The 23,704-nt window shown below is 43.8% G+C and overlaps 1 protein-coding gene and 2 long non-coding RNA genes across 11 annotated transcripts; 2 read left to right on the top strand and 1 right to left on the bottom strand.

Annotated features, from left to right (window-relative positions):
* The first annotated feature begins 11 nt into the window (after positions 1–11).
* Positions 12–553, top strand: LOC127922322 (uncharacterized). The gene is made up of 3 exons (XR_008110985.1): positions 12–150; positions 192–271; positions 520–553. It is a non-coding gene; the product is annotated as an uncharacterized LOC127922322 (long non-coding RNA).
* A 3,972-nt stretch (positions 554–4,525) lies between these two features.
* LOC127922318 (equilibrative nucleobase transporter 1-like) lies at positions 4,526–23,317 on the bottom strand. The gene is made up of 13 exons (XM_052506010.1): positions 23,164–23,317; positions 21,335–22,558; positions 19,580–19,709; positions 11,241–11,287; positions 10,507–10,583; positions 8,765–8,880; positions 7,305–7,406; positions 6,371–6,522; positions 6,138–6,281; positions 5,932–6,039; positions 5,470–5,656; positions 5,097–5,220; positions 4,526–4,838 (listed from the first exon to the last, which is right to left on the bottom strand). The coding sequence occupies exons 2-13, from the start codon at positions 21,525–21,527 to the stop codon at positions 4,698–4,700; spliced, it is 1,521 nt and encodes a 506-aa protein (XP_052361970.1). The 5' UTR covers positions 21,528–22,558; positions 23,164–23,317; the 3' UTR covers positions 4,526–4,697.
* LOC127922325 (uncharacterized) lies at positions 11,303–19,567 on the top strand. Of its 9 annotated transcripts, XR_008110994.1 has the most exons (8): positions 11,308–11,398; positions 11,522–11,644; positions 12,857–13,102; positions 13,774–13,896; positions 15,347–15,432; positions 16,980–17,054; positions 18,447–18,806; positions 18,935–19,567. It is a non-coding gene; the product is annotated as an uncharacterized LOC127922325 (long non-coding RNA). The 9 variants fall into 9 exon arrangements; XR_008110993.1 differs by lacking the exons at positions 15,347–15,432; positions 16,980–17,054; positions 18,447–18,806; positions 18,935–19,567 and adding exons at positions 14,757–15,222; positions 17,456–17,496; positions 17,809–17,948 and having other exon boundaries at positions 11,303–11,644; XR_008110990.1 differs by lacking the exons at positions 15,347–15,432; positions 16,980–17,054; positions 18,447–18,806; positions 18,935–19,567 and adding exons at positions 14,757–15,222; positions 17,456–17,496; positions 17,630–17,948 and having other exon boundaries at positions 11,303–11,644.
* Positions 23,318–23,704: the final 387 nt, after the last annotated feature.

Raw genomic sequence — 23,704 nt, 5'->3', positions numbered from 1 at the left:
AATTAGTTACACACGGGAGCAAAACATTTTGCAACTAAAAGGGCCCGTCCCTGTTCTATATATAATTTATTTAACTAAAACATTTTCTTCTGTTTGGTCTTCACCTGGGAGTTACTGGTGCTGCCATAGTTGTGATGTCTGGCCATGGAGGTGACTGGTGCTGCCATAGTTGTGATGTCTGGTCCATGGAGGTGACTGGTGCTGCCATAGTTGTGATGTCTGGCCATGGAGGTGACTGGTGCTGCCATAGTTGTGATGTCTGGCCATGGAGGTGACTGGTGCTACCATAGTTGTGATGTCTGGCCTGGCCATGGAGGTGACTGGTGCTGCCATAGTTGTGAGGTCTGGCCATGGAGGTGACTGGTGCTGCCATAGTTGTGATGTCTGGCCATGGAGGTGACTGGTGCTGCCATAGTTGTGAGGTCTGGCCATGGAGGTGACTGGTGCTGCCATAGTTGTGATGTCTGGCCATGGAGGTGACTGGTGCTGCCATAGTTGTGATCTGGTCTGGCCATGGAGGTGACTGGTGCTGCCATAGTTGTGATGTCTGGTGGCCATGGAGGTGACTGGTGCTGCCATAGTTGTGATGTCTGGCCATGGAGGTGACTGGTGCTGCCATAGTTGTGATGTCTGGTCTGGTCATGGAGGTGTCTGGTGCTGCCATAGTTGTGATGTCTGGTCATGGAGGTGACTGGTGCTGCCATAGTTGTGATGTCTGGTCTAGCCATGGAGGTGACTGGTGCTGCCATAGTTGTGATGTCTGGCCATGGAGGTGACTGGTGCTGCCATAGTTGTGATGTCTGGTCTATGGAGGTGACTGGTGCTGCCATAGTTGTGATGTCTGGTCATGGAGGTGACTGGTGCTGCCATAGTTGTGATGTCTGGTCATGGAGGTGACTGGTGCTGCCATAGTTGTGATGTCTGGTCATGGAGGTGACTGGTGCTGCCATAGTTGTGATGTCTGGTCATGGAGGTGACTGGTGCTGCCATAGTTGTGATGTCTGGTCATGGAGGTGACTGGTGCTGCCATAGTTGTGATGTCTGGCCATGGAGGTGACTGGTGCTGCCATAGTTGTGATGTCTGGCCATGGAGGTGACTGGTGCTGCCATAGTTGTGATGTCTGGCCATGGAGGTGACTGGTGCTGCCATAGTTGTGATGTCTGGCCATGGAGGTGACTGGTGCTGCCATAGTTGTGATGTCTGGTCATGGAGGTGACTGGTGCTGCCATAGTTGTGATGTCTGGCCATGGAGGTGACTGGTGCTGCCATAGTTGTGATGTCTGGCCATGGAGGTGACTGGTGCTGCCATAGTTGTGATGTCTGGTCTGGCCATGGAGGTGACTGGTGCTGCCATAGTTGTGATGTCTGGTCTAGCCATGGAGGTGTCTGGTGCTGCCATAGTTGTGATGTCTGGCCATGGAGGTGACTGGTGCTGCCATAGTTGTGATGTCTGGCCATGGAGGTGACTGGTGCTGCTACTATGTGTTTAGCTGTCTGAGACTTGTCAGGTTTACTAGTGTTACTATGGGTTTGGATACTATACTGGTGCTATGGGTGTTGCTGGATGATACCACAGGCATGTAAACATGAGGATGACGCTGTTTGGCCTGTAGATGGTGCTGTGACTCTACCAGGAGTTGTGAACCTCACTACAGGTGCCTGAACTGGTCAGGAGGTGTCCCACTCCCTGGTTGGCAACAATCATAAACACAGGCCTGGGACTTGTTCTTCCTGCTGACCCACACTGCATTCTAACAACAGTGCCTAGACTTGTTCTTGCTGCTACAGCACTCCCCGGCCCTGACACAAGTTGCAGTCTAACTGGTCCTAGACCTGACCCTGGTGCACTCCCTGACACAAGCTGGTGTCTGTGATGTACTGGCCACTGACAGAAGTAGTGTCTGGTGCTGCCACACGTTTTGATGTCTGGACATAATATAATAATAATATGCCATTTAGCAGAGGTGTCTGGTGCATGTGTTTCATTGTGATGTCCTGGCTGCTGGAACTGGTCTGGTGCCTCGCCATAGTGTGTGATGTCTGGCCATGGAGGTGACCTGGTGCTGTCCTATGTGTTTAGCTCCAATCCAGATGACAGTTTACTTTGTTACCCATGGGGGTGGATACGGTATACTGGTGCTCAACATTAAGGTGTCACTCCCTGGTGAACGCCCGCAGGCACATGGATCTTCCCGGACTTGGGCTCTTGTAACGTGGGTACGGCGGTGGAGGGGATGAGGCGGTCGGGCCTGAGAAATCCCTTGCCACCTCACTACAGGTGCCTGGAACGGAGCTCAGGTGATGGGGTGTCTTGTTGCAGTCCCAAAGGTTGGTCACAATCATAAACACAGGCCTGGGAACAATGTTGTTGAGTTTCTGACCGCCATTTAGCTATTCTCACAACAGTCCTTTTATACTATATATTTTTTGCTATAGAATTTCAAAAACAACCTTCAAAGCATACCTATAGTATACCATTGACCTGTAGTTGTTGGGAAATGATGATTACATGACTGAACAAATCATTTTAAATGTAAAAGCTAAACTCCCTATACAAGCTGGTGTTATATCTGATTAACAATATGAGTTCATAAGAAGGGATTGTGAGACACAGACAAGGAGTAATTAAAGTTAATTTCAACACCATTCCAACTAGGAAGAAACGAATGGGTTGTGGACTGTGGAAACATTCTTCATAAGTGATCCTCCTCCTATGATTGACCCTACAGAAACAGCTGTGGGGTTTTTAGATAAGGCAGTGAGTGCATTCCTAGGGTTTCTGTTAATGAAAACTGTCAGTTCAGTGGTGATCCATAATGTTGAGGGTGGTTATCTGGGAGTGTGTTAGAATTAACTTTTCACCTCACTTTGTCCCCGCAGGGGGATTCTGTTAAAGCAATGAAATGACGCGATCTTCCCAAACTGTTTGTGATTAAGGCGGGGAGGCGGTCCGAGAATAAATCCCTATTACACTATTGAAAGACTGGTCTGAAGTCTATTTTTAACAAACAAAAAATCGTAGAAATTCTCAAAATAGATTATGGGGCTTCAATTGATGAAAGCACATTGGCATAATTGAATTACAGTAACAGTAGTATTGTTTAGAGTAAATACAGGAGTCCACATCTCTCCAACACTTCCTCAAACCCTTATGAACAGTGTTTCCTACCTACATGTACACTGACAGCAAAACCAGGGACCAGTCCTCTCAACCTAACTTGACTGACCTTGTGGTTATGCAGAATCCTGGCTGTCCTGGAGTCCTTGGGCATTGGGACACTTGTCACCAGCTGATGACTGATCTTGGGCCTGTTCTGAAGAAATTGTCACACTGGGGACATGGGTGAGGTTGCTCAGTCAGGTGGCACAGGATGTGCGTGCCTGGGCAGGTCGTAAACGTCCTCACAGTAGTAGTTTGTGTTAGATTCCTCGTGGGCGGAGACCGCCGCAAATTGGAGAAGAATTTGCTGCAGTGTGAGCACATGAAAGTAGCTATTGTCCAAAGAGCTTATCACTCTTACCACAAGATGAAATCATGTTTTGCTACTTCTACCCAGTTTCTACCTGTCTGTAGAAGGTTTTGTTGCAGTCGGAGCAGGAGTAAGGCTTCTCTCCCGTGTGGACACTAGGTGCATCATCCTGTCCTGAACATATGGCCACAGACTGCATGTGTGGTGGAGGCTTGATCCACTGACACAGTATGGTGGATCTGAGTCTGCTTTGGTATCACTGGTCTACATGTGACCTGTTGTTGTTGGGGAAGTAAGGCAAGCGTCAACATTGGCAATAACTTGAACCGATTTTTATCTCCTAACTTGTTATGGGCTACATTTCATAAATGTACCCCCAAACTTGATCAAAATACGTTCTCTACTGTGTGTTTGATTACAATCAATTATACAGCAGTAAGCTACACACATATTGGACAATGTTTTGTATGTTATATTGATTCAGTGTGTGTAGAATGAACTACCTGTGTCTGTGCCATCGTTGTCGTAAACGACATCTTCATTTTCAGCTTCTTCCGCCAGTAACGCTCTCTCCGTTTTGCAAGAACGAGAACAGCTTGGTTCTCTCCGCCAGTAACGCTTTTTGCAGAGAACCCCTACAACGAGCCAACGGCACTTCAGAGATGGACGGAAATAAAACCACAACTTCCTCTGTTGACATATGTAAAGATCCGTTCAGTTGCTTTTGAAGTTGTAAAACTAGATCGCATCACGTCGATCACTTCATCCACCCTTCGACTCGGAATAAAATTGTAGCTAAACGTGGTTTCCTACATTTCTAAAGCTGTTGTGAAACTCAGGATATTGGGTGTTCATCGGCAATTTCAACTCTTGCCTACACGAGACGAAAACCTTGAATACCAATCTTTATCAGCCTAAATGTATATGTGAACGCCAACTGGTTTGTTTTGGGACTGCGTGATTCAATTTAACCGGAAACCAGTTTGTTTTCATTGACGACTTCCGGCATGACAGTCTGCTATGACTTATTATGCTTAAAAATGAGGACACAATAATGGATAATTATTTTTATTGACAACTATCCAACAAAACATACTGATGGAATATGGGATTACTGTAAAACATAAGTATAAAAAAGCGTTTTATTATTTTACATATTCCCTTTAAACAATTAGAAATAAGACAATTCCTGTTTCCCTTGGCTCAGGACCATCATGTAATGTGCCCTACATTTTGGCCTCAGCCAATGTGATGGCAGCACCGCCGGCCATATCCTCCCTCTGATTGGTCAGTTTCCTGCAGTGGTAGAAGATGTTGATTGGATGGATGAATGCCAGTAGAGTGAGGAGAGTCAGAGCGATGTTCACCTGAGGAGGAAAGACGACAAAGACAGCCCTTTTGAGAGCGTAGCCTTAACCTTACATGTGTACAAAGTAGGCCAACTGCAAGTTACATGGTTTTTGTGTTATGAGGTTCAACAAAGACAGTTCAATATTTACTTTTTGGCAAGTACAGCACAGTACATGTACTAATCTCATCCACCCTGCCGGCTCTCTCGCGATAGCAACTGAGCCTGGGGACGAGGTTAGTCATCTAGTGACCGTATGTTTGTATGACCCACTCACATAGAAGGGGTCTCCACCTAGGGCTCCTTTGACCAGGGCGAAACAGGGGTACTGCAGCAGTGACACCACGGCAGACAGAGACATCACCAAACCATACAGCTTCCCAAAGTGGACCCCAGGAAAACTGGTGAGAGAGGGCAGGATGGAGAAAGACGTCAACTGAGGGAAGTATGAATGAGGAGCACTCAGTCACCTTCCTTTATTGTAAGCTTTAGTCTTTCAACTGTATTTTCACATTTTAGAATGTCAAGTCTATTGTCTTTAATTTTGAGTCCCTTGTTCCTTCTTCTATAATCTTCCTTTTTATTTCCTTCCTGTCAGATCTCTCTATTAATCTGCCCCCACTATCTGTCTCTATCCCTCTTTCACTCACGCGATGCTGATGAAGGCTGCGTTGCCTCCGTAGAGGAAGGAGCGGTTGAGGACCTGCAGGATGAAGGTGAGGTACTGGAGAGGGAGGAGAGGAGAGGAGGCGCAGATGGAGAAGAGGAGGCACTGGAGGGAGGTGAGGAAGAGGGAGAGAGAGGAAGAGCGCAGGTCTGCCTCCTTATCTGTTTCTCCTATAGAGGGAGGAGGTGAGAGAAAGGTTGGGTGAGGATGATGATGATGATGGACACACACACACACACACACACACACACACACACACACACACACACACACCAGAACCATGCTCATGAGGCATGAAATAGAATTTAAAAATATATATTCTAGACTGAAACAGAAGGTAGGCCTACTACCTGAACAAATAACCCACTTTTGTCTTTAATTGCTTAACATTTAGCTACTATTGAACACCATCCTGTTGTTGCTAAGCTACAGCCATGTGACCCACCTGGAGCCAGAGGCTTCCCCTTGTGTCTGTCCATGATGAGGCCGTTCCAGGGAGCACAGAGGACCCCACACAGCTGGGTGAAGGCAAAGGCATTGGTGTACTGACTCACTGAGAGAGAGGGATGGGGGGGGGGAGAGAGTATTTAGATTCATTCAGTGAACCTATGCTTTGGTGTGTACATGCGTGTGTTCATGTGTGTGTTTTACCCAGGGCTGAGTCGTTGTCGGCCAGCCGGTTGAGCATGGGGTTCAGTGTTCCGATGAAGAGGTAGTGTCTCAGCTGCATGACAGACAGCCACACCAGATGCCACAGGAAGAACCACGACTGCACACAGCTCCTGAAACTGGCCACTGAGAGAGAGAGAGGAGACCATTTGAGTCAACAAAATGCACCTTCCATTCCCCAGCCAGATTAAAGATTGTAGTTGGCCAAACGACACCTTTCCCAGAGTCTTCCGACTGCTGCCCATCATCAGGCTGTAGGGGCATGTCGTCGGTCTCAGCTGGCCCCTCCCCCTCCGATGTCATCCCCGTCTCTCGCGTCTTCTCAATCTCCTCTACGTTGTAGCTGTTGGACTTTCCAGGGCTTACGCTGTTGAAAAGGAAGCATCAGAGTATAATGAAATATGTTTTATCATCAGGGTCACCCATCATGGATGTCATTGAGACTAACCGAACAATTCAATACCATTTGTTAAATGCCAAACACTAATAATAATTACATTTTGTTTTGCATTTATCTATGAACATGTACAGGACTTTTTCCTGCCCAAGTAATCTGACAAGGAAACACTCCATGGTCTGGAAACCCCCCAGGCCCTATGCGAGTCGTAGTTCTCTAGGTGACAACTACAACCCCCATACATACTATGGCATTATGTATCATAGGGCCTGGTCAGATGAATACTGTCGTATGTGTGGGAGTTGTAGTTCTGACCCATAGGTGAAGCCCTCAGGGTGTGGGTGGGAGTTGGATGTAGTTCTCACCCATAGGTGAAGCCCTCAGGGAGTGGTTAGTTGGAATGTGGGTGTTGGGCATGAGGAAGAACGTCCTGAGGAGGTGGATGTAGTTCTCACCCATAGGTGAAGCCCTCAGGGGGTAGTGGGTAGTTGGAATGTGGGTGTTGGGCGTGGGTGTTGGGCAGGAAGAACGTCCTGAGGAGGTGGATGTAGTTCTCACCCATAGGTGAAGCCCTCAGGGAGTGGTGGGTAGTTGGTGTGGGTGGGAGTTGGATGTAGTTCTCACCCATAGGTGAAGCCCTCAGGGAGTGGGTAGTTGGTGTGGGTGGGAGTTGGATGTAGTTCTGACCCATAGGTGAAGCCCTCAGGGAGTGGGGGTAGTTGGTGTGGGTGGGAGTTGGATGTAGTTCTCACCCATAGGTGAAGCCCTCAGGGAGTGGGTAGGGAATGTGGGTGTTGGGCATGAGGAAGAACGTCCTGAGGAGTTGGATGTAGTTCTCACCCATAGGTGAAGCCCTCAGGGTGAGTGGGTAGTTGGTGTGGGTGGGAGTTGGATGTAGTTCTCACCCATAGGTGAAGCCCTCAGGGAGTGGGTAGGGAATGTGGGTGGGAGTTGGATGTAGTTCTCACCCATAGGTGAAGCCCTCAGGGAGTGGGTAGGGAATGTGGGGCATGGGAGTTGAGGAGGTGGATGACACTGTTCTCACCACCTGGGACGGAGGGAGGTGGAAGCCCACCAATGGATAGCTATTAAACAACCATGACTGGGTAGTTGGTGTGGGTGGGAGTTGGATGTATCTTCTCACCCATAGGTGAAGCCCTATAATCAGGGAGTGGGTAGGGAATGTATAATCAATATGGGATATATGGGGGAGTTGGATGTATACAAATATAATCATTATATGTATATCTACTCACCCATAGGATATATCTACAATATATACAAATATAATCAATATGGGATATATCTACAATATATACAAATATAATCAATATGGGATATATCTACAATATATACAAATAGGGATATACAAATATAATCAATTGGGATATATCTATGAGGATATATCTACAATATATACAAATATAATCAATATGGGATATATCTATATATACAAATATAATCAATATGGGATATATCTACAATATATACAAATATAATCAATATGGGATATATCTACAATATATACAAATATAATCAATATGGGATATATCTACAATATATACAAATATAATCATCTACAATATATACAAATATAATCAATATGGGATATATCTACAATGGATACAAATATAATCAATATATGGGATATATCTACAATATATACAAATATAATCAATATATGATATATCTACAATAATACAAATATAATCAATATGATATATCTACAATATATACAAATATAATCATTATATGGGATATATCTACAATATATACAACAATATAATCAATATATACAAATATAATCAATATGGATATATCTACAATATATACAAATATAATCAATATATGGGATATATCTACAATATATACAAATATAATCAATATGGGATATATCTACAATATATACAAATATAATCAATATGGGATATATCAAATATATACAAATATAATCAATATATGGGATATATCTATATATACAAATATAATCAATATATATATATCAAATATATAAAATATAATAATATATGGGATATATCTACAATATATACAAATATAATCATATATATGGGATATATCAGTATCAATATATGGGATATATCTACAATATATACAAATTCATCTGTTTTATACACTTGGCCTTTTTAAGGCAGTTATCTAGTAACCTGACGAGCAGAACATTTCTCTCAGAGGCCTCTGTCCTGTAGGCTACAGTATGTGTGAGTTCTGTGATACCTTGATGATGAGGAAGACAGCCGAGGAAGAGTCGAAGGCTCCATTATAGAGGGTGATGATGGTGGAACGATGGGAGCCAAACAGGTTCCCAACCTATGGTAGCGAACAACAGTTCAACAACTGGACATTCATCCAAGAAGAATACATCCACCCATATAGTACACAGTATAAATACAGTGTCATTATAGTACACAGTATGTATACAGTATCCATATAGTACACAGAATACAGTATCCATATAGTACACAGTATAAATACAGTATCCCATATAGTACACAGTATAAATACAGTATAGTACCAGTATAAATACAGTACACAGAATAAATACAGTATCCTTATAGTACAGTGTCCACAGTATAAATACAGTATCCATAGTACACAGAATAAATACAGTGTCCATATAGTACACAGAATAAATAGTAAATACAGTATCCATATAGTACACAGTATAAATACAGTATCCTTATAGTACACAGAATAAATACAGTATCCATATAGTACACAGTATAAATACAGTGTCCATATAGTACACAGTATAAATACAGTGTCCATATAGTACACAGTATAAATACAGTATCCATATAGTACACAGTATAAATACAGTATCCATATAGTACACAGTATAAATACAGTATCCATATAGTACACAGTATAAATACAGTGTCCATATAGTACACAGTATAAATACAGTATCCTTATATAGTACAGAATAAATACAGTATCCATATAGTACACAGTATAAATACAGTGTCTATATAGTACACAGAATAAATACAGTGTCCATAGTAGTACAGTGTCCAGTATAAAATACAGTATCAGTGTGTCCTTATAGTACACAGTATAAATACAGTGTCCATATAGTACACAGAATAAATACAGAATAAATACAGTATCCATATAGTACACAGTATAAATACAGTATCCTTATAGTACACAGAATAAATACAGTGTCCATATAGTACACAGAATAAATACAGTGTCCATATAGTACACAGAATAAATACAGTGTCCATATAGTACACAGAATAAATACAGTGTCCATATAGTACACAGTATAAATACAGTGTCCATATAGTACACAGTATAAATACAGTGTCCATATAGTACACAGAATAAATACAGTGTCCATATAGTACACAGAATAAATACAGTATAAATACAGTATCCATATAATACACAGTATAAATGCAGTGTCCATATAGTACACAGAATAAATACAGTATAAATACAGTATCCATATAATACACAGTATAAATACAGTGTCCATATAATACACAGTATAAACACAGTGTCCATATAGTACACAGAATAAATACAGTGTCCATATAGTACACAGTATAAATACAGTGTCCATATAGTACACAGTAAATACAGTATCCATATAGTACACAGTATCAATATAGTACACAGTATCCATATAGTACACAGTATACAGTATAAATACAGTATTTACTGAATAAATATCAGTTTTATGTGTCAGACAAAATAGTGTGTGACATACACCTGTTACACAGACAAAATAGTGTGTGACATACACCTGTTACACAGACAAAATAGTGTGTGACATACACCTGTTACACAGACAAAATAGTGTGTGACATACACCTGTTACACAGACAAAATAGTGTGTGACATACACCTGTTACACAGATGTAATGAATACTGTTTGTCCTGTCTGGAACCGTGTTGAAACTGAGGAGTCGTGGCATGCTGCTGTACCTGTATGTTTGTGATGAGGAACAATATACCTCCCACTGCGATGAAAGACAGGGCTGGGAACAGCAGCATGGACAGAGCTATTAGAGAGAGAGAGAGACACAGACAGCATAGGCCAAGTTCAGCCTGGATCAATATTTACTCATCCAACATCCACCACTAGGAATGTGCTCTCCCTAATGCTTTTGCAGGTCCCTGTCCCCAGTCCACCTGGTCGCACTGCTGCTCCAGTTTCTGCTGGTCTGCCTGACGTGCTACCTTATCCAGGACCTGCTGTTTCAACCCTCTCTCTCCTTCTCCCGGTGTCTCTCTCTCTCCACCTCTGAATGCTCGGCTATGAAAAGCCAACTGACATTTACTCCTGAAGTGCTGACCTGTTGCACCCTCTAAAACCACTGTGATTATTATTTGACCCTGCTGGTCATCTATGAACGTTCGAACATCTTGAAGAACGATCTGGCCTTAATGGCCATGTACTCTTATAATTTCCACCGGGAACAGCCAGAGCCTGGTTCCTCTCTAGGTTTTGGGCTTTCTAGGGAGTTTTTCCTAGCCACCGTGCTTCTACACCTGCATTGCTTGCTGTTCAGGGTTTTAGACTGGGTTTCTGTACAGCACTTTATGACATCTGATGATGTAAATAGAGCTTTAGAAATACATTTGATTGGTTGTCTTTGTTCATTTATCAAATACACAAACACCAAGAGCTGTTCTGATAATGTACAGTCAATGTTCACCTGAACTGGAGAAGGAAACCATCAGTGTACCAGTGGTGTAGAGACATCTGAGGAGAATACAGAGGTACATAAAGAGGTGTAGAGACATCTGAGGAGAATACAGAGGTACATAAAGAGGTGTAGAGACATCTGAGGAGAATACAGAGGTACATAAAGAGGTGTAGAGACATCTGAGGGGAATACAGAGGTACATAAAGAGGTGTAGAGACATCTGAGGGGAATACAGAGGTACATAAAGAGGTGTAGAGACATCTGAGGGGAATACAGAGGTACATAAAGAGGTGTAGAGACATCTGAGGAGAATACAGAGGTACATAAAGAGGTGTAGAGACATCTGAGGAGAATACAGAGGTACATAAAGAGGTGTAGAGACATCTGAGGAGAATACAGAGGTACATAAAGAGGTGTAGAGACATCCAACATCCACCACTGGAATGCTCTCCCTAATGCTCTGAGGGGAATACAGAGGTACATAAAGAGGTGTAGAGACATCTGAGGGGAATACAGAGGTACATAAAGAGGTGTAGAGACATCTGAGGGGAATACAGAGGTACATAAAGAGGTGTAGAGACATCTGAGGAGAATACAGAGGTACATAAAGAGGTGTAGAGACATCTGAGGGGAATACAGAGGTACATAAAGAGGTGTAGAGACATCTGAGGGGAATACAGAGGTACATAAAGAGGTGTAGAGACATCTGAGGAGAATACAGAGGTACATAAAGAGGTGTAGAGACATCTGAGGGGAATACAGAGGTACATAAAGAGGTGTAGAGACATCTGAGGGAATACAGAGCAGAGGTACATAAAGAGGTGTTGAGACATCTGAGGAGAATACAGAGCAGTACATAAAGAGGTGTAGAGACATCTGAGGGGAATACAGAGGTACATAAAGAGGTGTAGAGACATCTGAGGGGAATACAGAGCAGAGGTACATAAAGAGGTGTAGAGACATCTGAGGGGAATACAGAGGTACATAAAGAGGTGTAGAGACATCTGAGGAGAATACAGAGGTACATAAAGAGGTGTAGAGACATCTGAGGGGAATACAGAGCAGAGGTACATAAAGAGGTGTAGAGACATCTGAGGGGAATACAGAGCAGAGGTACATAAAGAGGTGTAGAGACATCTGAGGGGAATACAGAGGTACATAAAGAGGTGTAGAGACATCTGAGGAGAATACAGAGGAGGTACATAAAGAGGTGTAGAGACATCTGAGGGGAATACAGAGGTACATAAAGAGGTGTAGAGACATCTGAGGAGAATACAGAGGTACATAAAGAGGTGTAGAGACATCTGAGGAGAATACAGAGCAGAGGTACATAAAGAGGTGTAGAGACATCTGAGGGGAATACAGAGGTACATAAAGAGGTGTAGAGACATCTGAGGAGAATACAGAGGTACATAAAGAGGTGTAGAGACATCTGAGGAGAATACAGAGGTACATAAAGAGGTGTAGAGACATCTGAGGAGAATACAGAGGTACATAAAGAGGTGTAGAGACATCTGAGGGGAATACAGAGGTACATAAAGAGGTGTAGAGACATCTGAGGAGAATACAGAGGTACATAAAGAGGTGTAGAGACATCTGAGGGGAATACAGAGGTACATAAAGAGGTGTAGAGACATCTGAGGAGAATACAGAGGTACATAAAGAGGTGTAGAGACATCTGAGGGGAATACAGAGGTACATAAAGAGGTGTAGAGACATCTGAGGGGAATACAGAGGTACATAAAGAGGTGTAGAGACATCTGAGGGGAATACAGAGGTACATAAAGAGGTGTAGAGACATCTGAGGAGAATACAGAGGTACATAAAGAGGTGTAGAGACATCTGAGGAGAATACAGAGGTACATAAAGAGGTGTAGAGACATAAATACAGGTGAGGTAGAGACATCTGAGGGGAATACAGAGGTACATAAAGAGGTGTAGAGACATCTGAGGAGAATACAGAGGTACATAAAGAGGTGTAGAGACATCTGAGGAGAATACAGAGCAGAGGTACATAAAGAGGTGTAGAGACATCTGAGGGGAATACAGAGGTACATAAAGAGGTGTAGAGACATCTGAGGGGAATACAGAGGAGGTACATAAAGAGGTGTAGAGACATCTGAGGGGAATACAGAGGTACATAAAGAGGTGTAGAGACATCTGAGGAGAATACAGAGCAGAGGTACATAAAGAGGTGTAGAGACATCTGAGGAGAATACAGAGGTACATAAAGAGGTGTAGAGACATCTGAGGGGAATACAGAGCAGAGGTACATAAAGAGGTGTAGAGACATCTGAGGGGAATACAGAGGTACATAAAGAGGTGTAGAGACATCTGAGGAGAATACAGAGCAGAGGTACATAAAGAGGTGTAGAGACATCTGAGGGGAATACAGAGGTACATAAAGAGGTGTAGAGACATCTGAGGGGAATACAGAGGTACATAAAGAGGTGTAGAGACATCTGAGGAGAATACAGAGCAGAGGTACATAAAGAGGTGTAGAGACATCTGAGGGGAATACAGAGCAGAGGTACATAAAGAGGTGTAGAGACATCTGAGGAGAATACAGAGGTACATAAAGAGGTGTAGAGACATCTGAGGGGAATACAGAGGTACATAAAGAGGTGTAGAGACATCTGAGGAGAATACAGAGGTACATAAAGAGGTGTAGAGACATCTGAGGGGAATACAGAGCAGAGGTACATAAAGAGGTGTAGAGACATCTGAGGAGAATACAGAGGTACATAAAGAGGTGTAGAGACATCTGAGGAGAATACAGAGGTACATAAAGAGGTGTAGAGACATCTGAGGAGAATACAGAGCAGAGGTACATAAAGAGGTGTAGAGACATCTGAGGGGAATACAGAGGTACATAAAGAGGTGTAGAGACATCTGAGGGGAATACAGAGGTACATAAAGAGGTGTAGAGACATCTGAGGAGAATACAGAGGTACATAAAGAGGTGTAGAGACATCTGAGGAGAATACAGAGCAGAGGTACATAAAGAGGTATAGAGACATCTGAGGGGAATACAGAGGTACATAAAGAGGTGTAGAGACATCTGAGGGGAATACAGAGGTACATAAAGAGGTGTAGAGACATCTGAGGGGAATACAGAGCAGAGGTACATAAAGAGGTGTAGAGACATCTGAGGGGAATACAGAGGTACATAAAGAGGTGTAGAGACATCTGAGGGGAAGACAGACAGAGGTACATAAAGAGGTGTAGAGACATCTGAGGGGAATACAGAGGTACATAAAGAGGTGTAGAGACATCTGAGGGGAATACAGAGGAGGTACATAAAGAGGTGTAGAGACATCTGAGGGGAATACAGAGGTACATAAAGAGGTGTAGAGACATCTGAGGGGAATCTGACAGAGGTACATAAAGAGGTGTAGAGACATCTGAGGAGAATACAGAGCAGAGGTACATAAAGAGGTGTAGAGACATCTGAGGGGAATACAGAGCAGAGGTACATAAAGAGGTGTAGAGACATCTGAGGGGAATACAGAGGTACATAAAGAGGTGTAGAGACATCTGAGGAGAATACAGAGGTACATAAAGAGGTGTAGAGACATCTGAGGAGAATACAGAGGTACATAAAGAGGTATAGAGACATCTGAGGAGAATACAGAGCAGAGGTACATAAAGAGGTGTAGAGACATCTGAGGGGAATACAGAGGTACATAAAGAGGTGTAGAGACATCTGAGGGGAATACAGAGGTACATAAAGAGGTGTAGAGACATCTGAGGGGAATACAGAGGTACATAAAGAGGTGTAGAGACATCTGAGGGGAATACAGAGGTACATAAAGAGGTGTAGAGACATCTGAGGAGAATACAGAGGTACATAAAGAGGTGTAGAGACATCTGAGGAGAATACAGAGCAGAGGTACATAAAGAGGTGTAGAGACATCTGAGGGGAATACAGAGGTACATAAAGAGGTGTAGAGACATCTGAGGAGAATACAGAGCAGAGGTACATAAAGAGGTGTAGAGACATCTGAGGAGAATACAGAGGTACATAAAGAGGTGTAGAGACATCTGAGGGGAATACAGAGGTACATAAAGAGGTGTAGAGACATCTGAGGGAATACAGAGAGGTACATAAAGAGGTGTAGAGACATCTGAGGGAATACAGAGGTACATAAAGAGGTGTAGAGACATCTGAGGAGAATACAGAGCAGAGGTACATAAAGAGGTGTAGAGACATCTGAGGGAATACAGAGGAGGTACATAAAGAGGTGTAGAGACATCTGAGGGGAATACAGAGCAGAGGTACATAAAGAGGTGTAGAGACATCTGAGGGAATACAGAGCAGAGGTACATAAAGAGGTGTAGAGACATCTGAGGGGAATACAGAGCAGAGGTACATAAAGAGGTGTAGAGACATCTGAGGGGAATACAGAGGTACATAAAGAGGTGTAGAGACATCTGAGGGGAATACAGAGCAGAGGTACATAAAGAGGTGTAGAGACATCTGAGGGGAATACAGAGCAGAGGTACATAAAGAGGTGTAGAGACATCTGAGGGGAATACAGAGCAGAGGTACATAAAGAGGTGTAGAGACATCTGAGGGGAATACAGAGGTACATAAAGAGGTGTAGAGACATCTGAGGAGAATACAGAGGTACATAAAGAGGTGTAGAGACATCTGAGGAGAATACAGAGCAGAGGTACATAAAGAGGTGTAGAGACATCTGAGGGGAATACAGAGCAGAGGTACATAAAGAGGTGTAGAGACATCTGAGGGAATACAGAGCAGAGGTACATAAAGAGGTGTAGAGACATCTGAGGGGAATACAGAGCAGAGGTACATAAAGAGGTGTAGAGACATCTGAGGGGAATACAGAGCAGAGGTACATAAAGAGGTGTAGAGACATCTGAGGGGAATACAGAGCAGAGGTACATAAAGAGGTGTAGAGACATCTGAGGGGAATACAGAGGTACATAAAGAGGTGTAGAGACATCTGAGGAGAATACAGAGCAGAGGTACATAAAGAGGTGTAGAGACATCTGAGGGGAATACAGAGGTACATAAAGAGGTGTAGAGACATCTGAGGGGAATACAGAGCAGAGGTACATAAAGAGGTGTAGAGACATCTGAGGGGAATACAGAGGTACATAAAGAGGTGTAGAGACATCTGAGGAGAATACAGAGGTACATAAAGAGGTGTAGAGACATCTGAGGAGAATACAGAGCAGAGGTACATAAAGAGGTGTAGAGACATCTGAGGGGAATACAGAGGTACATAAAGAGGTGTAGAGACATCTGAGGGGAATACAGAGCAGAGGTACATAAAGAGGTGTAGAGACATCTGAGGGGAATACAGAGCAGAGGTACATAAAGAGGTGTAGAGACATCTGAGGGGAATACAGAGCAGAGGTACATAAAGAGGTGTAGAGACATCTGAGGGGAATACAGAGCAGAGGTACATAAAGAGGTGTAGAGACATCTGAGGGGAATACAGAGCAGAGGTACATAAAGAGGTGTAGAGACATCTGAGGGGAATACAGAGCAGAGGTACATAAAGAGGTGTAGAGACATCTGAGGGGAATACAGAGGTACATAAAGAGGTGTAGAGACATCTGAGGGGAATACAGAGGTACATAAAGAGGTGTAGAGACATCTGAGGGAATACAGAGGAGGTACATAAAGAGGTGTAGAGACATCTGAGGAGAATACAGAGCAGAGGTACATAAAGAGGTGTAGAGACATCTGAGGGGAATACAGAGGTACATAAAGAGGTGTAGAGACATCTGAGGGGAATACAGAGCAGAGGTACATAAAGAGGTGTAGAGACATCTGAGGAGAATACAGAGGTACATAAAGAGGTGTAGAGACATCTGAGGAGAATACAGAGGTACATAAAGAGGTGTAGAGACATCTGAGGAGAATACAGAGCAGAGGTACATAAAGAGGTGTAGAGACATCTGAGGGGAATACAGAGCAGAGGTACATAAAGAGGTGTAGAGACATCTGAGGGGAATACAGAGCAGAGGTACATAAAGAGGTGTAGAGACATCTGAGGGGAATACAGAGCAGAGGTACATAAAGAGGTGTAGAGACATCTGAGGGGAATACAGAGGTACATAAAGAGGTGTAGAGACATCTGAGGGGAATACAGAGGTACATAAAGAGGTGTAGAGACATCTGAGGGGAATACAGAGGTACATAAAGAGGTGTAGAGACATCTGAGGGGAATACAGAGGTACATAAAGAGGTATAGAGACATCTGAGGGGAATACAGAGGTACATAAAGAGGTGTAGAGACATCTGAGGAGAATACAGAGGTACATAAAGAGGTGTAGAGACATCTGAGGGGAATACAGAGCAGAGGTACATAAAGAGGTACAGAGACATTTGAGGGGAATACAGAGCAGAGGTACATAAAGAGGTGTAGAGACATCTGAGGGGAATACAGAGCAGAGGTACATAAAGAGGTGTAGAGACATCTGAGGGGAATACAGAGGTACATAAAGAGGTGTAGAGACATCTGAGGGGAATACAGAGCAGAGGTACATAAAGAGGTGTAGAGACATCTGAGGGGAATACAGAGCAGAGGTACATAAAGAGGTGTAGAGACATCTGAGGGGAATACAGAGCAGAGGTACATAAAGAGGTGTAGAGACATCTGAGGGGAATACAGAGGTACATAAAGAGGTGTAGAGACATCTGAGGAGAATACAGAGGTACATAAAGAGGTGTAGAGACATCTGAGGAGAATACAGAGCAGAGGTACATAAAGAGGTATAGAGACATCTGAGGGGAATACAGAGCAGAGGTACATAAAGAGGTGTAGAGACATCTGAGGGGAATACAGAGCAGAGGTACATAAAGGGGTGTAGAGACATCTGAGGGGAATACAGAGCAGATGTACATAAAGAGGTGTAGAGACATCTGAGGGGAATACAGAGGTACATAAAGAGGTGTAGAGACATCTGAGGGGAATACAGAGGTACATAAAGAGGTGTAGAGACATCTGAGGGGAATACAGAGGTACATAAAGAGGTGTAGAGACATCTGAGGAGAATACAGAGCAGAGGTACATAAAGAGGTATAGAGACATCTGAGGGGAATACAGAGGTACATAAAGAGGTGTAGAGACATCTGAGGGGAATACAGAGCAGAGGTACATAAAGAGGTGTAGAGACATCTGAGGGGAATACAGAGGTACATAAAGAGGTGTAGAGACATCTGAGGAGAATACAGAGCAGAGGTACATAAAGAGGTGTAGAGACATCTGAGGGGAATACAGAGGTACATAAAGAGGTGTAGAGACATCTGAGGAGAATACAGAGCAGAGGTACATAAAGAGGTATAGAGACATCTGAGGGGAATACAGAGGTACATAAAGAGGTGTAGAGACATCTGAGGAGAATACAGAGGTACATAAAGAGGTATAGAGACATCTGAGGGGAATACAGAGCAGAGGTACATAAAGAGGTGTAGAGACATCTGAGGGGAATACAGAGGTACATAAAGAGGTGTAGAGACATCTGAGGAGAATACAGAGGTACATAAAGAGGTATAGAGACATCTGAGGAGAATACAGAGCAGAGGTACATAAAGAGGTGTAGAGACATCTGAGGGGAATACAGAGGTACATAAAGAGGTATAGAGACATCTGAGGGGAATACAGAGGTACATAAAGAGGTATAGAGACATCTGAGGAGAATACAGAGCAGAGGTACATAAAGAGGTATAGAGACATCTGAGGGGAATACAGAGCAGAGGTACATAAAGAGGTATAGAGACATCTGAGGGGAATACAGAGGTACATAAAGAGGTGTAGAGACATCTGAGGGGAATACAGAGCAGAGGTACATAAAGAGGTGTAGAGACATCTGAGGGGAATACAGAGGTACATAAAGAGGTGTCACACAGTGGGTTATGGTCTGTTAAACTGTAGTCGTGACACATTTCTCAGTGGGTCAGAAGACAACCTCAATAAACCTGTAGAACTAAGATTAAAATATGCATACATATTCTACAAAAACAATGGCTGAGTAAACCAGGAATGGACCCTCACCTTCCCACCCCCTTTAGACTCAGTGACTCTCTCTCACTCTCTGGTCTAGGCGACGGTCTAGGTATAAACTTACTGAAGAATTGTAATTAATTAACTATGTGTAAATAAAACTCTGTGGATGTCCTGGAAATACTGGTCAGAGGTCAGGACCTAGTTATATTCTTTAAATGTTGACATTGTAAGAATAATTTGCAATGGATATGCCATGTATCACATTGTATATGGGTATATTGCCATCCTTACCCGACCAGGGCAGGAAAAACTCTGGGCCCTAGCAATGAAGCCTGGATTTCTGTAGTTGAAAAAAAGACTCACATTCCCAGAAGCCTCGTTGCCATGGTGCCGAAGCGGTCGAAGATGAATCCGTTGGGAAGCGTGAGGAAGTTGTTCATAAAGGAGGTGACGGTGAAGACCAGAGAGAACTGTTCATCCTGTCCACTACAGTCTGAGAGAGAGATGGAGGGATGGGGAGAGAGATTATGGATGATGAAGACCAGAGAGAACTGTTCATCCTGTCCACTACAGTCTGAGAGAGAGATGGAGGGATGGGGAGAGAGATTATGGATGATGAAGACCAGAGAGAACTGTTCATCCTGTCCACTACAGTCTGAGAGAGAGATGGAGGGATGGGGAGAGAGATGATGAAGACCAGAGAGAACTGTTCATCCTGTCCACTACAGTCTGAGAGAGAGATGGAGGGATGGGGAGAGAGATTATGGATGATGAAGACCAGAGAGAACTGTTCATCATGTCCACTACAGTCTGAGAGAGAGATGGAGGGATGGGGAGAGAGATTATGGATGATGAAGACCAGAGAGAACTGTTCATCCTGTCCACTACAGTCTGAGAGAGAGATGGAGGGAAGGGGAGAGAGATTAGGGATGATGAAGACCAGAGAGAACTGTTCATCCTGTCCACTACAGTCTGAGAGAGAGATGGAGGGAAGGGGAGAGAGATTAGGGAGAACTGTTCATCCTGTCCACTACAGTCTGAGAGAGAGATGGAGGGATGGGGAGAGAGATTAGGGAGAACTGTTCATCCTGTCCACTACAGTCTGAGAGAGAGATGGAGGGATGGGGAGAGAGATTAGGGAGAACTGTTCATCCTGTCCACTACAGTCTGAGAGAGAGATGGAGGGAAGGGGAGAGAGATTAGGGAGAACTGTTCATCCTGTCCACTACAGTCTGAGAGAGAGATGGAGGGAAGGGGAGAGAGATTAGGGAGAACTGTTCATCCTGTCCACTACAGTCTGAGAGAGAGATGGGGAGAGAGATTAGGGAGAACTGTTCATCCTGTCCACTACAGTCAGAGAGAGATGGAGTGATGGGGAGAGAGATTAGGGAGAACTGTTCATCCTGTCCACTACAGTCTGAGAGAGAGATGGGGAGAGAGATTAGGGAGAACTGTTCATCCTGTCCACTACAGTCTGAGAGAGAGATGGGGAGAGAGATTAGGGAGAACTGTTCATCCTGTCCACTACAGTCTGAGAGAGAGATGGAGGGAAGGGGAGAGAGATTAGGGAGAACTGTTCATCCTGTCCACTACAGTCAGAGAGAGAGATGGAGGGATGGGGAGAGAGATTAGGGAGAACTGTTCATCCTGTCCACTACAGTCAGAGAGAGATGGAGGGAAGGGGAGAGAGATTAGGGAGAACTGTTCATCCTGTCCACTACAGTCTGAGAGAGAGATGGAGGGAAGGGGAGAGAGATTAGGGATGATGAAGACCAGGGAGAACTGTTCATCCTGTCCACTACTGTCTGAGAGAGAGATGGAGGGATGGGGAGAGAGATTAGGGAGAACTGTTCATCCTGTCCACTACAGTCAGAGACAGAGAGATATGGATGGATGGATGGATGGATGGATGGATGGATGGATGGATGGATGAGGAGAGAGAGCGTGGGGGAGGGGGGATGGGGCAGAGAGAGAGATGAAAACAGAGATAGAAGTAGAGATCCAGGTCCTTCAGTTTTCTAGTATGAACTCCTCAGCTGTGCTTCGTATTCTATTACATTCCAATCTATACTATTGTATTCTATGTCATATTGAACTGAATAGCATTGAACTACTCACCTGTTTCCACTGTACTGTTGGGTCCAGTAGTCAGATTGACACACAGGTCAGTGAAGTATCCGTCTGTCTTCAGGACGAAGACCAGCGATGCCCAGCCGAAGACCACGCCGGCAAAACACAGACACTCCACCAGCCCTGTGGCCAGGGTCAGCCTGTACCGCAACCCCACTCCACCCCCACCGCATCCCAGCATCCTCCCTGGTTAACAGGCTGGCTGACTGGCTAGCTACCTGCCTGGCTGACCGAGTCCTTGCTATGACTGGCTGGCTGGCTGACCGACTGAGAGAGAGATGGACTGACTCCCTGCTCTGACTGGCTGGCTGACCGACTGATAGCTACCTGCCTGGCTGACTCCCTGCTCTGACTGACTGACTGGCTGGCTGCCTGTTTAACTGTCACTCAAAGGACTGTTCTTGTTGACTTATTAATGTGGGGTTAGTGGGTGACTGTATTCAAAGAGACCCTTTTTCTATCCTCTGACTCGTCTTACTTTTCTATACGCCCTCCCTCTCTCTCTCTCTCTCTCTCTCCCTCTCTCTCTCTCTCTCCCTCTCCCTCTTGATAGTTGTTTTGAGTATTTGAGAGTGTCTGGCTGAAAAGTAGCTGTATCACTAGAAAGAAGTGCTGGGTGGGAGAGATAAGGCGTGGCATTCCAATTCAAACTGCACTTATCAGAAAATATACGGGTCAACTCCCTTTCTCAACAAGTTTCTTAAATGTATTTTTTAGGATGGAAGACTTGTGTTACTCTGGATAAGAGCCTCTGTTAAATGACCTAAATGTAAATCTAAATGTAGAAGAACAGTAGACTGTCTATAGAATGACTTGCAGTATCAGAAGAAGTTACAGATGACACATTTTATGACGTTTCAAACAACTCATTCTTGAAGTGGTAGTGGTGGCCATAGTAGAAATAATAGCAGTAGAATTTGAGTTCATAGCACACTAACACGAGTTGTCATAATAGTAGGCCTAGTGGTTAAACCCACGAGTGTGACGTTTCTCAACCTGCAGTGTAAACTGATGAACGGTTGCTCTAATAACCCCTCTGTCTGTAGATGTGTTTCTCTTCCTCTTTCTTTCTCACTTCCTCTCCTTTCGGCCCAGTTTGTGTTTATTTCCCTCGCTTTTCTTCAGTTTGTAACTCATGACTTTTGTTCATTCCTTTGTTGCCATTTCATAAATGATCCTGTAATTTGAGAGAGGCGATTGTTCATCTTCCCCCTAAAATATACAAGTAAAGAGGCATCACAACACGTGGCAAGTGTAATAATGCAATAACAATTAATAATAATAATACATAGTGCACATCAAACACTTTAAGGATAAATAATTATAATACAAGGTCGGAAATCTGAATAATAGTCTAGGGACTATCGACTACGGTCTAATGCGTAATAAATCCGCTAATGGTATGAGAATGTGCACCGAGTTGTAGCCTACATTACAGTGCGGGAAGACTACAACAGACACAGTACACTCGCCCTATAACGGTAAACCACATCAGATTAGCTACAGACTAATCCGCCATGCGGTCATTGCGTTACTGTGTTTTCTTTGCGCGCAATCTGTAGTATGGTGCCAAATCGCCTAACAATAGACAGTAAAATAGTTCGGTTATAGCGGGACGTTGGCCAGTATACGACACGGTGCTGTCATAAAACAATAAAAACGTGTATGGCTATGGTAGAGCAACTTTTATGACAATTATTACACTGGCCACAGTTCAACCATGCAGCATTGATCATAAATCGTAGGCTATGAAAACGATGCCATACATAGGCTGTAGCCTATACATTCCGATATTAGCCTATATACCAGCCACTCACCTTGTTTAATGATCTCACTTAGTTTAATGTCGATCCTCTTGTTGATTTGTGGTAGAACTCTAAACAGAATCTCGTCATTACGCGCAGGCGCCGCGATGTGCCTGTCCATTCGCTGTCTGTCTTTCCACCTGCGCTGCATGGTGCACGCGACGCAAGCGTTGGCCAGGCATTGGGGACTAGGCTAAATGGCCATGTTGGAACCATGGCCATGGACCAAAATATGGTGCTGAGTTGTCTCCAGTTGCTTATATCTAATTATCAACTGGGTGGTAGAGCCCTGAGTGCTAATTGGCTGAAAGCCATGGTATATTAGACATATACCAGGGGTATGACAAAACATGCATTTTTCCTGTTCTAATTACACTTGTAACCAGTTTATAATAGCAATAAGGCACCTCGGGGGTTTGTGGTATATGGCCAATATACCACGGCTAGGGGCTGTGTCCAGACACTCTGTGTTGTGCCTAAGAACAGCTCTGTGTGGGATTTCTGATGATAATGTCATTAATTGTAAAATGGAAATACAAACTTGGAATATGAT

The sequence above is a fragment of the Oncorhynchus keta genome, unplaced genomic scaffold, assembly GCF_023373465.1.
Source record: "Oncorhynchus keta strain PuntledgeMale-10-30-2019 unplaced genomic scaffold, Oket_V2 Un_contig_25274_pilon_pilon, whole genome shotgun sequence".
Taxonomy (NCBI): Eukaryota; Metazoa; Chordata; class Actinopteri; order Salmoniformes; family Salmonidae; genus Oncorhynchus; species Oncorhynchus keta.
Note: the sequence above shows the minus strand (reverse complement) of the source record. Positions and strands in the feature narration are given on the sequence as shown.

Excerpts from the sequence above, each read along its gene's own strand:
- LOC127922318 (XM_052506010.1), bottom strand. The coding sequence starts at position 21,527 with ATGCTGGGATGCGGTGGGGGTGGAGTGGGGTTGCGGTACAGGCTGACC. Across the intron at positions 19,710-21,334 it reads CAACAGTACAGTGGAAACAG|ACTGTAGTGGACAGGATGAA; the intron begins GTGAGTAGTTCA and ends TCTCTCTCTCAG. Across the intron at positions 5,221-5,469 it reads GCAGCCTTCATCAGCATCGC|TTTTCCTGGGGTCCACTTTG; the intron begins GTGAGTGAAAGA and ends CTCTCTCACCAG.